The sequence below is a fragment of the Morchella importuna genome (genome assembly GCF_003444635.1).
Source record: "Morchella importuna strain M04M26 chromosome Unknown Morimp01GS013, whole genome shotgun sequence".
Taxonomy (NCBI): Eukaryota; Fungi; Ascomycota; class Pezizomycetes; order Pezizales; family Morchellaceae; genus Morchella; species Morchella importuna.
In genome coordinates this window covers 236,072-250,715 of record NW_025763410.1, presented here as the reverse complement: position 1 = coordinate 250,715, position 14,644 = coordinate 236,072, and the positions used below count along the sequence as shown (strand labels likewise).

Here is a 14,644-nt window from a genome sequence, read left to right as displayed (position 1 = left end):
CTGTTATTTCCCAATTCCCTAGCAAGACTTAGCACCTGACAATTAAATATGACGGAGAAGAGCTCGGGGGAGGTTCCGTTCTAGCGGAATATGTAACGGAAGAAAATCTATATAAAAATTGTGAGTCTTGCCTACGCTGGTATTTATCTTGTCTTGTTCGTATGATTTAAGGTTTCCCTTCAGGGACTACTACTGCATGATTTAAACAGATATAATACTGCCTATATTAAGGGCTAGAGTGTAACAATTATATTGTCTCGCTAGCCAATTGAATAAAGTATCTGTGGGATTATCAAAGGGGTAATGTTATTTTGTAGTTGTCAAGTCGGTGTTTCTTACCCCCGATGTGGCTGGAATTAATCGATGTGTGGCACATACTCAGTAGACGGTGCATATTTTGTAGATCCCGTCAGGCCAATGTGTGAGTACTACCAACTCCTATTTGAGTAGGTTAGACTGCCCTTTTTAGGTATCGATATTAAGATTTTTATATCATTAACAACCGGCGAAGATATCCCTAGCCCGCAACCAGCAGGTGGGTGCCACTGATTCTGAAATCTCGGTGTGATTCAAGTAAAATACACCGTACTGGGTACTTCATAACCCCTGAAACCCGGGCATGTCCTAAAAGTCCAAGACACCAGGGTAATGATCATCGCTTCACCCTGGGGGCAGTGTAATAAAGCTGACATCCCAACGGCTTGAACCCCGCCAAAGTTACCCACGGATCTTTTTCCTTCAAGTCTCTCGCGGACTCTCGTCTAAACAGTAGTCGAACATGAAAGTCATAGTACCAACTTGAACTCCCCGAATTTGGATATAATAGTTGATAATTCCCAAGGTTCAAATAACTGGCCCACGGCCCGGGTTTGTGGGATGATTACTCTACTTTATTCCCCCATTCCATGTGATTACGTAGATCCTAAATGCACCACCGCGTCATATGCGGGGTGCAATAATCGGTGAAATATCTAGTCCGGAACAACCCCGACAACCACCCCGGACCCTGGGGAACATAACACAAGTGGGGATTGCGGGGTACCCAGATGTAGTGAACGGGTTGCAGGATAGAAGTAACCGTTTTTCTGTGGGGAAGGACATATTATAGTCGAGTGATAAGTTGTGATCAGTGACCTCTGGTTGCAATCAATTATAATAAAACTCACTCCTTGAGAAATCCAAGAACTCATATGTTGTTGGTCATACTTCCTGTGAGGATTTCGTTAACTGTGGCGAGAACCCAGCGTAAATTTCCCTTGATTTAGGTAAACACGATACCTACATGTAGCGAGACCTTACCAGCTTGCGGCGGGCTACAGAGTAGCAGAACAGTAGGTGCCAAGCCCGCGTAGATGCCTGTGTGTAGTCCTGTCGATGCCAAGACCGCAATCCTACACAAGCCCACAATCCAACTAGATGTACTAGTAAGCACACTTCTTCTTCATCCCCAGGGCCAGTTCAGAAGTGAGCTGCAAAAAATCTAGTTCGATCACTGGGAATTCATACAGGAGGAAGGGCAAGGCGCGAAACACGTTTCCTGAGATCACCCATTAGCTCTTCGGAAGGCTGATTTCCAGGTTCCTGCTTTCTCGAGGTTCGTTCTTAACTTTCTTGTTTTAATAGATCTTTGGTTAGGGTATTTGCTGACCCACAGATCCCAGCTGTTGTGGATCGGGGGTTGGGGAACATACAATAGTCTCCGTGCACGGTATACCCTGATCACTCAGTCGAGCCTTTGTACTAGTAGGATATTGAGACCTTGATCCGTGGAAGCTGAATAATAGCTTACTGATCTTTAGGTTCGCTGGCCTCTTCTTCTTGGGTTTTCAAATCTTTATCCAGCAGATTGTTCTTGGTTCTTAGGCTTCGCGGAAGGAAAGATATTCAATTGTATCCATTCCTGTCATTCTGAGTGTCTGTACCAGCTCGATACAGTATAGGTATGGAGGTATCTCACGTGCACGGTCCCGGAGATGAATTGAGCTGATATAGCTTCTTTGATGTACTTCGAAATGAAAGTATATTGGGTGGTTTCCTTATGCTCAAGTCATCTGAGGCTGCGACTGCTTTGATCCATAGTTAGAAGAAGAATTAATTGCGTCGAGGGAAGAGAATTGCAGAGAGAAGCTTTTTCAAAGCTAAAAAAAATAGGACAAATAATTTGTTAGCGGCAAGTTTGAGAGGAGCCCCGGGCTTGTGAGCTACTAACCACTAGCTTCGTGCTAAGACTGGTTTCTGAATATCAGCCAGCAAAGGCTACACCCGGGAACGAGACTACATACAGAACAGTTATCATCTACCACCACCCTTGTCCTGGCCACCTCTAACGAGTTTGGCATTGATACAAACTCTGGGATTCGGGGCATATATTAACATAGCCAATAACACTTGATGAATCTACTGAGCTCAGACATTCAGTTCCCGGGGGCCCGCATCTCAACAGTCTCCGGCGTTACAACATGACTATCGCCCAGCAGCATTCAGGTGCCCCCCGCGAATATTTGTTTCTTACAGAACTACATACATAGAATGTTGTAGGACATGGATATTTTACAGGGACAAGCCAATCGAGAATGAATCAGTCTGGTCCAAGGCCAAAGAACGAGTGTTGCTCGGTGGTGAGTTTGAATTGCCTCGTCCCATAAGTCGCAACATTTGAGGCCTTCGGACACAAAATAGCAGGCTCTTCAACAATTCTTATATCGTTAGAGCCCGTGTTTCTCCATCTCTAGAACGGCCAAAGTCAAAGACAAGCTTATAGGGGATGAATTAACTACCTCGGTAGCCAGGTGCGAGTTTTTATCTCATCTTTACTATATAACTTTTGTCTTTGGTGGCATTATTAACTTTGTGTCTATAGTCACAAAACATCACTCGTTTCTCATCACCACCAAAACCCCAATAAATAAATGACCAATCCTAGAGTTATTTTGTGAGATTTTCATACATTCCAATTCTTTTTTGCTCCAAAAAGGTTTATACACTACAAAGGCTTCTGAAAGTACAACTGTTAAGAGCAACGTAAATGAGGACCTGAATGAACGAAATAAACGGGGAAAAACAACCCGCCCGACCAACCGAAAGACCTCCTACCATCCAATTTTTTTGTAACGGAAAACTACCCAGCATCTACCACCCAAGAAGTAAAGGAAACAAGGAAACTCATAACTGTTACACTGATACATTGGTAAGAAACAAGAACACTTGGTTCGTTTATTCGGCAGTGCTCTTTCTTCTCCTCTTGGTCTTTTTCTTCGGGGTCTCCTCAACAACAGCCTCCTCTTCGGCAGCCTTCTTCCTGCTTGAGGTTCGTTTCCTCTTCTCCTTCTCCTTTGTGGCAGGAGGGCTCGCTGCAACTGGCGCAGGGATGGGGGTCTTCTTGACGGAGGAAGCGCCATTAACAGCCTTCTTTCCACGTGGGGTAGCCTTGGTTCTGGATGGAGGAGGTGGGGGCGGGGTGGGAGATTTTGCCTCCTCCTCCTCCTCCTCCTCCTCCTCCTCCTCCTCCTCCTCCTCCTCCTCTGCCTCCTCAGGTTCGGCCTCGGAGAGCTCAGATTCTTCAGGCTCGGCAGCCTTTGTAGCCTCCGGTTCGGCTTCTGACTCAGCGTCAGATTCTTCGGCGGGTTCAGTGTGGTTAACCGCAGTGAAGCCAGATGCAGCAGTTGCAGCAGCAGCGGGGGCAACAGCTTCAGGGTGGGGCTCTTTGGAAGCCTTGTATTCAGCAAGTTCCTTGTCATAGACGACGCGGTTCTTCTGATACAAATCTTGCCAGGCCTATCAAAAATTGTTAATCAATTGTTCTGCATGTGCCACGCATTGCGAGAAACCGACCTTTTTCTCATCCTCTGGCACTTCAGCCCAACGTCTAGTCAATTCGGCGATGACATCCTTGTGACTAGCGCCATCTCCGAGATCCTTTTTGACAGTCTCACGTCCCTGATTACAAAACAAGAGGTATGCGGTCATGGGCCTCTTGGGAAGGTCCGGGTCACGCTTTTCACGCTTACGACGGGGACGCTTAAGAGGCCCTTCTGGTTCCTCTGTGGTCGCACGTACAGGGGGAGCAACGGATAGAGCTCGAGAGTACGTGGTGGTGAATTGGTGTTCACCATTGGGTGCTCCTCCAATGATGTGATCAAAGTACGCGAGCCCAGCACGCGAGGCTTCTTCGGCCGCGTTACGGAGCATAGTCATTGATGTGACGAACTGGAGATGAATTGAAAGATCCATTGTCAGCGTGATGGAACCAGAAAGAATTTTTCTTTTTCTTCCCTTCTTCTTGTACTTTTGATAAATTACAAAAAACAGCAGAGGAGAAATAAAAGGAAAGGCACGATGAATAATGAAGTAAGAAAGACAAAAGAAGGAAGTGTCTACTATGGGATGTACGCGTTGGAGGGGGCCCCGAGCGCATTTTGGGGGGTGGGGGGAGAAGAACGAGGATGATGGGATGGATGAATGCTTACCGCGTCGCGTTTGCGAACAAGGTCATCGTGTTCACTGTTGACAGCGACCGCCGGCGCAATGACGGCCACCTTGTCTTTTGCGGGTCCTCGCGCCATTGTTGGCAGCGATTGAATGACTGATAGTAAGGTGGGGTAAACGGCGATGTGAGAGATAAGATTACAATGGTAATCTTTTTTTTGGTGTTTAGTATATTAATATTTCACCTTTCTATCTCTTAGGTCGTTATGGTGGACGACTCGGAAAGAGAGAGATGGATGAAAAAGGATGGGTGTTGGGTTGTGTTGGATGCTGGGGAGGGAAAGGGAAGAAGAGACTTTTGTGGGATGGGAGAGGGTGGGAAGAAGAGGAAGAAGAAAGAGGTTGGGGGGTGGGTTGTGTTGGGTGTGTGTGTGTGGAAAATATTGGGGTGCCCGAGAAAGAAAGGACAGGAAAAGGACAGGAAAAGGATGGGGTGATGATGGCCAGCCTACTTTGGTTTTTGGTTGATGGATGCCCCTCTCGACTGTTGTTGCTCCTCGTTCACCCGCGGCGAAAAGTAGTTCGTTGCCTTTTCTTTGGTTCATGCCAACTGCAGACCAAACCCATTGCCAGTTAGCAAGCAACCAAGCGACAAGGCAACACTGGCATAGAGGGCGGGTGCTGCCTGGTTACCATGCAACCGTGTCCAACAGTCCTTTCCCCGCCAAAAAAACATAGACACCTCACCTCTTTCAGTTGAGACTACATCAGTCTACATGTGAGCACTGGCATTGCCATAGGTGAGTTGTGTAGTTAGAAATACAACCCCACCTGATCCTCCAACTAGGTTCATCTAAGCTAAATAGTTCAGTTTATTCGTTAATAACTCGTCTATAGATCTCTCTCTAGATCCCTTCAGATTCACCTCGGGAAGGATTCCTAGGTCCCGAGAATCAAGCCTGATTCTTGGTACGCTTCAGGCATGCCTCTTCACTACAGGGACCATCGTAACTTATCGATTTGTTGATTTTTGGCATGTTTCGAGAATAATGAATTTTTTTTTTTAAAAAAAAAAAAAACTTGTTCACTGATAACACTCACATAGCCTCCTTTGTTCTGCCTTGACCTGTCTTATCGCCGGTGACACTTCTGGAGGCCTAGGGGAAATGAGGCGCGCGGCCGCTCAATGAGCCCCACGGCCATACTATGGTCAACCCAAACTTGTACATGCATGTACTGATCTTGAAAGCGACGTTTTGGGGAGACCGAGATTTTCTTTTCTTTTTTCAATAACGGAAGGCAAAGAAAAGGGCGCAAGGAAATCCTGAATACTGCTCTTTTCTCGTTTATGGCGGGCCACATGTACGCATGCGACGCTTTCACGTCAACGCCCCCAAATTCACTATGAGGGCACTTATGCTTACCCCAACCAGAACTAGTATATGTATTGACGAGATATGAAATTGTAAAACCCAACAGAGTACGACAATAAAACAATTTCATATATAAACCAGACAACAATGATGCAATAAAAATAAGGAGTAACGGAGCATAGTTACATTCACCAATGAAACATAGTTACAGCTAGTCAAATGCTTCGCCTGAAACTTTGAAGCAGAATGTTTCAGGTACCTAAAAGGTGTTCCGTCATATTGTCGCGCAATTCAGTTTATCACAGGAGCGGTTATACGATTATATTTTTTACACAGATATGCTTCGGTTTTCGAGAAGTGAACATGAATGAATATATATCTGCATGTACAGCTCGCCTCCGAATACCTAGAGTAAAATTTTCAGTACCGAGTAGGTTTCCTTTTTTCTTTCTTTCTACAAAATGAATCGCAGTATGGCTGAATTCCATCCAATTATTTTCGCACACCCGCTATAATCAAGCTTTCTAGCTAGTACTAACTGCCAACTTGAATATCTTTAATGTCTTGATAGCAGTTCCTGGTGTGGCCAAAGCACGTCTTGGGATCCGTGCTAGCAGGTTGCTTATATCTACGGTAATTTACGGATAATCCGACTTCTTGAGCCGGATCATTCACCATCAAGATCGTGTGTAATATAAGGAATAGATATCTAGTTCAAACCCTTGTGGGCGTCCAGGGCATAGATTTATCCTCGAAATAAGCCATAAACTCTTCCAAATATTTATTATATAGCTTCTAGCTGAGTGTAAGGCTATTGAGTCATCCTCTGATTTCCTTCCCTCCCCCTTTCCGTTAATGCCAATTTCTGCCACTCATTACCGTGATATCGACTGAAAAACTATGCTTTCACAGATATTACCTGCACTTATATCCACTTTTTCGCGGGTCAATGTATGTATAGAGGTTTTGGATTTATCTCTCCCATCAATAACAATAGTAGCGGTGATGCCGCTTGCAATTGATTTAATTCGAATTCATTGAACCATCTTCTATCACTTTACAGGTATGTTTAAGACCGATGACAGAAGCTGCTACGAGAACAGCAAGATTGCACTAGAGTTTAACATCTCGAGAGCCGCTGTTGCGCAAATTTTTTAATTCCTGCCGGCCCATTTTCTATACATGATCATATGAATATATGCATACCCATATAGAATGCCATGAAATGCTTAAGGCAGGATACGAATTCTCACAACCAAAATTTGCTTTAAAATCAAAGCTTAGGCCCCCTAACCCCTCCCCATATTTTTAAATCGAGCACTATAATATCACTACATATAAGTATGGAATGAGATCAGAGCTACAAGTCTACGAAACCCTAACCCGGCATTAACAGATTTACATGTAAGTTAATCTCCATGCATGATCAGAGTTCAAAGCCACTATTAAAAGTATATTTTTTTTCTATTTAGGTTTTTACGTATCCACCTTCTTTAGATCCTTACACTTTGTTTTGTATTTACCCTACACTATATGTCCGTAGTATATTAGGTATAATCATCTGTGGAAGCGAACTAATGAATTAAACCAAAAAAAATCTGTGGAAACGAATGTGAGATAATGACCGAGTGAGTTTCTGTGATCCAAACTAACCCCGTCCGGTAAAATTACTAATCAATACCTACAACCTTCTTGATATCAATTCGAAGATTGAAACCAAGCTACTCAAAGATACGAATTGGAAATTCGATCGATCGAAAGACTAAGCAATAGTAATATTAAATAATATAGCCCTACCAAATGGGGATCCGGAACATAATGAAAGAGTGGCCTAGACAAGGATAACCCCTTACTTCCTTCCTTCTCATGTATCAGCCCAGCCCTATGCTCTCGTTTTTTCCAGCCCCTGCATATTGCATATGCAACTAAACGATTGGAATCTGATTCAAACCCGAGTGATGTTGTTTTGTGGTTTGTTTTGTGGTTTTCGTTGTTTGTCACTTTATAGCAGGGATTTCAAATATTTAGTCTGGTTATACTATATCGGGTTTACTCGAAAGAAATTGCCATCGTGGAAGGCCAAGTAGTGAGATCTTGATTAGAAGATGAAAACAACGCCTCGGTACGGTATATCTTCCTAAATGATAAATAGTAGGTATCCAGAACTCTTTATTAGGGTGTGGAGTGAAATACCGCTTTTAGTACTCTAACGCATTCAGCTAGAATAGACCCGTGTTCTGAATCTCAGAGCAAAGAGAGTTTGGGTCGTAAGTTTCACATAGAAATCGGAATTTTCGTAATTCTTGGATCTCAGCTAAACTTGCAATTGACAATATGATCATAGCGCATATGCACATGCATTTACTACAGCTAACGGTTAAGATCTCATATATTTGCAACCCATGTTACATAAACACCCCTACAACCACGAATCTTCTTTTAAGATTCCTAATACTTCTAGGTACCTACATCTATGTACTCATTAACACAAACTCGCCCAACAGTCTCAGAAGTGACACATACACCCGCACATACACCCGCATCTACACACAGTGTGTGTACGTGAAACAAAACCACCGTGAGTCTTAGACACTAAACCATTAGTAGAGAAAGCTTAGTCAAGTTAATACAGACGACACTTTGCGGACTGCGAGGCCAGTTGAGTTCGCGAATTAAGCAAGCTGTTACCCGGTATCCGCTTCACAAATGATCACTCGGTACGAGCAGACTAGCAACTGGAGGTTTCGCTTTGTCTCAACTCACTAGATCCAGGTGAGCCATTTCAAAGTCAAATCTAAAAAATAGCTTTTGATGAACCGGACCTCCACTGTACATATAGCTATGAGCCGCGAGTCTCTGGAAGCTTAAATATCCACTCGCCATACCCGCGTTTAGTAAACTTTGACAGGAGAATCATGCACATGTAGTGTAAACGGTTAGCATTGGGTCACGTGTGTGCGAGATGAAAAGACATATGTGGACAATGTGCCAATAGATATATATATATAGATATATAGAAATCCACGGATAGAAAGAGTTGATTGCCCTAGAATTCTTCTTTACCCCTTTTCTGATCAGGATCTCCCTTATTATGGCCAGGACTACTAGAAGTACTACATGTAGTACTGCCATCGAAGCTGAGACGTCTACATGCACAGTACATGTACACCATTATGCCTACATATAGGGAAGCTCAGAGCAGCGCATCGCTGGGGAACGTTTCTTATGTTCGCCGCATAGAGGGTTTGAAGGGGGAGCTAGGTGCATGGCTTACATTTGACCTTCAGCAATTCCCATATTGTTAATAGTTTAACTACATCTCATCACTGACCTGCGATTGTTATTAAAGTTTAATTTCTCAGCTCTGCGATCTGGGGTACCAAACAAATCAACATGCTATCGTCGAGCCTACCAGTGGCATTTAGAAAAGCACTAGTTATGTAATTACACGGACGGGTATATAATCACGGTTATACTTACGGACATAATGCTTAACTACATGAATCTTTTGTGAAGAAAGAGCCTCCAGGCACCTGCTCACACGCAACAGGACAGGTAGTAGAAAGCCGGCGCACACGGTACGGTGCTGCTACAAAAAACCGAACCGACCATCCGATCTGGATATGTAGTAACAATTCGATGCACAGACCCACTGTCCGTACTCCATGACCTGGATAATAGGGAACTACTGGGGTATTCCTGAAATAGAAACTTACTTACTCCAAGATACATCATCGACATCAGCGTCAGAATTATCGTCGCCGACGTCCATATCACATAGATGACCGTGTTCCAAGTTACTTGATAGGCACACACGGAAATCTATCTCTTTATCCACCGGTTTGGAGGAAGATTGAGCATTCAGGTGCTTGGTTTTGACACTCCAATGGATTGATGCATTGCTCTGAACAATTACCTCCAAGCGCCCACATGTTTATGAAGCTATTCTGGGAACACATACTTTTACACATGACGTTTATGAGAAATTTTTCAGATCAAGATTTCTTTTACGGTTATCATACGTGATAGGGGATGGACGTTGAATAGATGGCATTCGGGTTGATGCCATAAATAGCAACCAAGTAAAACCCGCTTAAGTGCGAGTGTGGGAGTCAGAAGGCTTAATCAACATCTCGGACGAATTAGGTGTTGCGCAAGAAATAGTCGATCTACATGTATCTACATGTAGGCGTGTGGATACAGCGTTTAGAGTACATGGCTCGCGCTCGTGCTCTGGCTAAGTACCTACCCAACCTGCTGATATCTTTCACAAAATGGTACTGACGTCTAATGATATTCACCGGACCGTACTCTCGAGTACCTAACGTTTTTTTGTTCCTTTGCATGTGGTTGCGCGGTTGCGCGGATGGTCGCTGATTGGTGCCATATGTCTCCTCTTCCTACTGTGAAAAGCAACTGTTGGGTGAGGCTGAAAAATGAGTTGTATGCGGTGAGTGGTGACTGGATTAACAGTTATTTACCCAAGGGGCTAGATCAAGGCTTAGTAGCCGATAAAGTACTTTCTTGTACCACTCTACCAAAATACGACATCTGCATTTTTCAAGATTCAGAGAAATTCAATTCTGGTTGTCGCCAAGTGATTAGATCCTACCGGATTAGCAAAGCCGCTCTCGCTGAGCATGCCGATGCCGAACTCCCCCGGTATATAAAGCGAATTTCGGAAATTTCGCAAACTCAAACAACATCGGAGAGTCGAGGTTACATACGGGAGTTCAAAGGGAAGTGAGATAGATGATTAGTTACCTAATATGTTGGCCGTGGCTGTGAGACCAAGAATTCTTCTGCTTCCTCTCTCACTAAGCTGCTGCTGCAAGCCCATATTCTTCTTCACTGCCCTGCAGGCGACCATTCATCTTACAAGCGCGTGACAAAGATTTTATGAAGAATTGGAGCAGGTGCTTATCATTTAATTCCTCCACACTACAGGCCCTTACATGTTCAAACGGTTCGAGGCTCAGGATTGGATTTGTCAAACCCAATCGTCGGAATCCCATCGTCAGCATCTTATTCTGGAGAAAGAAGTTTGGAGATCCCCAACCACCCCTCATATTATGCATCCCACACCCGTCCGCAACCCAGCGCAGTGGTTTCACGGCATGAGTGGGGAGAGGAGTGAGGGAAGGGACAGGATCGAACTCTGGAGAGAGGGGTCCCGGCTTAGATAGAGTTGTTTCTAGCATCCAGTACAGAGGCTCATGCAAAAGCAAAAAATCCGAAGCGTGATGGGGAAATTCCACGGTCCTGCCTCAGCCCTTTTGACCTTTTTCAGCTTGGGGTTTGGTTGGCTTGTGTTCTCTCCTGGTTTCGGGCAGCGAATGAAACACAGCCTCCCTTCGAACTCCCATGCCCAAAGTGGCTCGATCGCAACTGCGATCCCGCCGCGGCAGTGTATTATTTTTGGCTGCTGGGTTGCAGGTCGCCAGGTCCCATCCCATCTCGGCGTTCCTGTCATTGGCCTATTCTGGGTGACGTTTGACCGCCTTAGCGAGACAAGGATCCTCTGTGGTATTTTTTTTATTTTTTATTTTATTTTATTTACTAAGTAGGGATGGTTGAGAAATTTGTTTACGCTTTCGAGGTCCAGGTTTACTGTGCTGGGTAAGGTGTGGATGCCAATCTGTAACGGAAATCTAAACCCAGGGCATGGATGGGTGGGGTGTGGACCGTGGAAGGATAGCAGGAAGGTTCCCTGGAAGATTGAAGAGATGAAGGGCAAGAAGTCAGGGTGTGTCTGTTGGCTAGCTGTGTAGAGCGAGGTAGGGTCGGTACAGTCGGTATCGAGCACAACAGAAGCATTTTCCTTTTTTGTTTGCTTTCTCTCGCGCCTAGCTTGTCATTTCCCTTTATCTCTCTTTCTCTTGCCCAGGTGTCTAACACTGACCTTAGAGTCATTACGCTATTGGTACAGTTACTCTTCCCTTGTCAGCCAAGTGTGCCTTTTCTCATTTCACACCCTCGTGCCTCTAAGCACTCCACTGCGTCCACTCCGCTCTTTTCTTAGTGCTGCGCAACATCGAAGTCTCGCTCTCCCATACTACAGGCTGCATAATCCCCCCCAATCCCCCCTTGCCAGCCCAGTTCTGTCTGTCTATCGGTCCTCCTTTGCTGCTCTGTCTTGTGCCGCCCATAGAAGTGCTCCTCCACCATCATACATACTTGTACCTACCACACTACTATTCTAGCACTGTACTGGCGGTAGTAGGTAGTAGTAAACCCACCAGTTACAGCACCAACCCAAGTGACACCTACCTACCTGCTTCCTGCACTGCGCTACTGCTGCACTGCTCTTCACTACTCCTACAGCCGCAGCCTCGTTTCCCTGTGCCCGCCCAAAACCCTTCTTCCGACGCCCTCTCCGCTCATTCAGCAGGCCTGTCAGACACATCTTCACCGTAACAAGACCACTCGCTTTTCCCCTACCCCCCTCCACCACACCCCCCATACATAGCCGACAGGACCACAACGCCACGATTCCTTCGTTCATCCACCATCACCATCACCACCCCCTCCTTTCCTTCTTGAACCCTTCAGCCCCCCCGTCCTTCATTCGACTTTTTACAACCAACCCTCGTTTGCTTGCACCTTTACATTCGACAAAGGCCTTTTCCTTACATCGCAAAAGGAGCGGGTAAGAGTGTGTAATTACCCCCACCGATCCGAGCCACGATCCGAGTTATATCCAACAAACCCCGACCGATATACTAGGAAAGAGAAGGAGGAAGGACGCCCAGAGAGAGATAGCAAGACAAGGAGAGAGTGGGAGACATAAAGAAAGGAAGAGCTTTTGTTAGTCACGACACCTAGTTTTACAAAGATCCGCCCAACTATACGCGGAGTCTCTTAAATATCGCTTCTTCCCCCAGCTAGCAAGTTAACACCGTCAAGATTCCATTCGACAGTAGCAGAAATTCCCTCCTCGGAGGAGGTGCTCTTCCGCCGCCGCGAAGATCAGGTATGGTTTACAGACCTAATACGACTTGGTCATGGAGCTTTCTGCTCCTGGCTATCATCCAGTCTTGCGCTGTACTGGGACTTGAAGGGTATGTTTATCACTTTTCATCGTCGCACTTGAGGCTGAAGAAAACCGCGTCTGAGATGGGATCTTTTTATTTATTTTTATTTTTGTTTCGTGGACAAACCTGGGACCTAGTTTGAATGAAGAATGAAAGCTGACTGGTGGGATCGGATAGATATGTGTTTGCAAAATTTCAAAATAACCTCAATGTAGATGTTATCAATTCAAAGACGCCAAATGCCTTCCAGGCAGCTCAGACACGCACGATTCCAACGTAAGTTGTTTTTCGTCTATACATAATGATAGTCCCTTGACATCTCTGGCTAACCATGCTATTAAATCGCATTAGTTATCTTACTCTCTTCATTTTCGCTCACATGTTTCTGGTGATTCTGTGTTATGATGCGCTGCGCCTGAAGAACACCATTCAAGTTATCGGTATTTGCATATTCAACGGTGCTATGCTTGTTTACGCGGCTATTCAGATGGATCAGATCAAGGACGCAAACACCGCCTTGAGGGAGCTAGGTGTCACTACAGAAATGGTAGAGAAGGGAGGCGATCCTAACAACAAGGGCGCCTTGGAAACAAATATTTGGCCGTATATTCAACCATCTTTAATTGCCATCCCGTGTATCATCGCCTTGTCGACAATCTTGATGTGCGTGGTTTGCTGGAAACTTTACGATGAGTTTGCATGGACCATCTATAAACATATCAGTGCCGATCTAAGAATGAGGAAGAGATATCTCACTTTCCAGGTACGTCGAGTATCAACTGATGCAATTCTAGGATGGTAGCTGACAATATTGCATGGATTATAGATTTTCATTGCTTTGCTCAAATTCGATTTCTTCTTCTTTGTAGGGTTTACAGTCCAATTCATCGTCATTGTCGCCTCAACCACCAGCTATGTCACAAAACAGATTAAGGGTACCAATAAGGATTACGAATTCTACGTCACCATTGTCGTGCTCCCGCTCACAATCGCCTTTTTGATTCTCGCGGCATGGTGTACAAGGAGGGAAAAGAAGCTTGCGATGGGTGGTGTAGTTGTGATATTTTTCGCGGCACTCGCATACTTTATCTTCAAATTGGTCAGGATGTATCAGTCTCCATATGACGACAGCTACAAACCCGCGCGACGAAGTTTAACAACTTTTGGTGAGTTTGAATTATCCGAAACTCTGTTGCAAGGGTATATGTGCTAACCAATCATAGCCGTGATAACAATTATACTCATCATCCTTACCATTGCTAATGCAATAGCATGCATGATCAATTTCGACAAGGGTCTAAAACCTCACATTACACGACGAAAGATGTCCGATGAGGAGGAGAAGCACAGCATGACAGAGATGAGCAACCATGCTACTCATACCATGCCCTCGCGGATGACGATCGACTAAATACAACCGAAGAATGCAAACGCTCAAATCAGACTGCCCGTGCTTGCTCGTTCATGAGCTGTATTTTTTCTATGCAACATCTATTAGGGAAACAACATTCCTTCGAAAAGAAACAGTGGTGCATTCAAATAATTCTAGCATGGGAAGGCTGCTTATTATTAAGAAGCGATTGGCAAATATAATTCTTTCTACGTCACTTTTTTATTTTCTTCAACTGTGGCAAAATTGGCGGCTCTTTGTGTTCTCTTGTCTCATGTTCAATGCTGTAGTACAAAATTTGGTGTATTTGAGCGGGAGAAGGAAGAAGGGGTCCGAAAGGTGTTATTTCTTTTATATCTTTATTTTCTTGTGTTATTTTGATATCAATTTCCTGGGGGTTTTCTAACATTCATCTTTTTTCC

The 14,644-nt window shown here is 44.7% G+C and overlaps 3 protein-coding genes across 3 annotated transcripts; 2 read left to right on the top strand and 1 right to left on the bottom strand.

Annotated features, from left to right (window-relative positions):
• Window positions 1-1,352: 1,352 nt before the first annotated feature.
• Window positions 1,353-1,912, top strand: LAJ45_04988 (uncharacterized protein; the record flags this gene model as incomplete). The annotated part of the gene is made up of 4 exons (XM_046114562.1): window positions 1,353-1,464; window positions 1,578-1,594; window positions 1,662-1,743; window positions 1,800-1,912. 4 exons carry the CDS (start codon window positions 1,353-1,355, stop codon window positions 1,910-1,912), a joined length of 324 nt encoding a protein of 107 aa, XP_045972111.1.
• A 1,301-nt stretch (window positions 1,913-3,213) lies between these two features.
• LAJ45_04987 (uncharacterized protein) lies at window positions 3,214-4,562 on the bottom strand (the record flags this gene model as incomplete). The annotated part of the gene is made up of 3 exons (XM_046114561.1): window positions 3,214-3,774; window positions 3,832-4,206; window positions 4,467-4,562. 3 exons carry the CDS (start codon window positions 4,560-4,562, stop codon window positions 3,214-3,216), a joined length of 1,032 nt encoding a protein of 343 aa, XP_045972110.1.
• A 6,962-nt stretch (window positions 4,563-11,524) lies between these two features.
• Window positions 11,525-14,243, top strand: LAJ45_04986 (uncharacterized protein; the record flags this gene model as incomplete). Its single annotated transcript, XM_046114560.1, has 8 exons — window positions 11,525-11,544; window positions 12,591-12,605; window positions 12,705-12,771; window positions 12,834-12,859; window positions 13,010-13,108; window positions 13,184-13,595; window positions 13,659-13,998; window positions 14,056-14,243. The coding sequence occupies 8 exons, from the start codon at window positions 11,525-11,527 to the stop codon at window positions 14,241-14,243; spliced, it is 1,167 nt and encodes a 388-aa protein (XP_045972109.1).
• Between the last annotated feature and the right edge of the window lie 401 nt (window positions 14,244-14,644).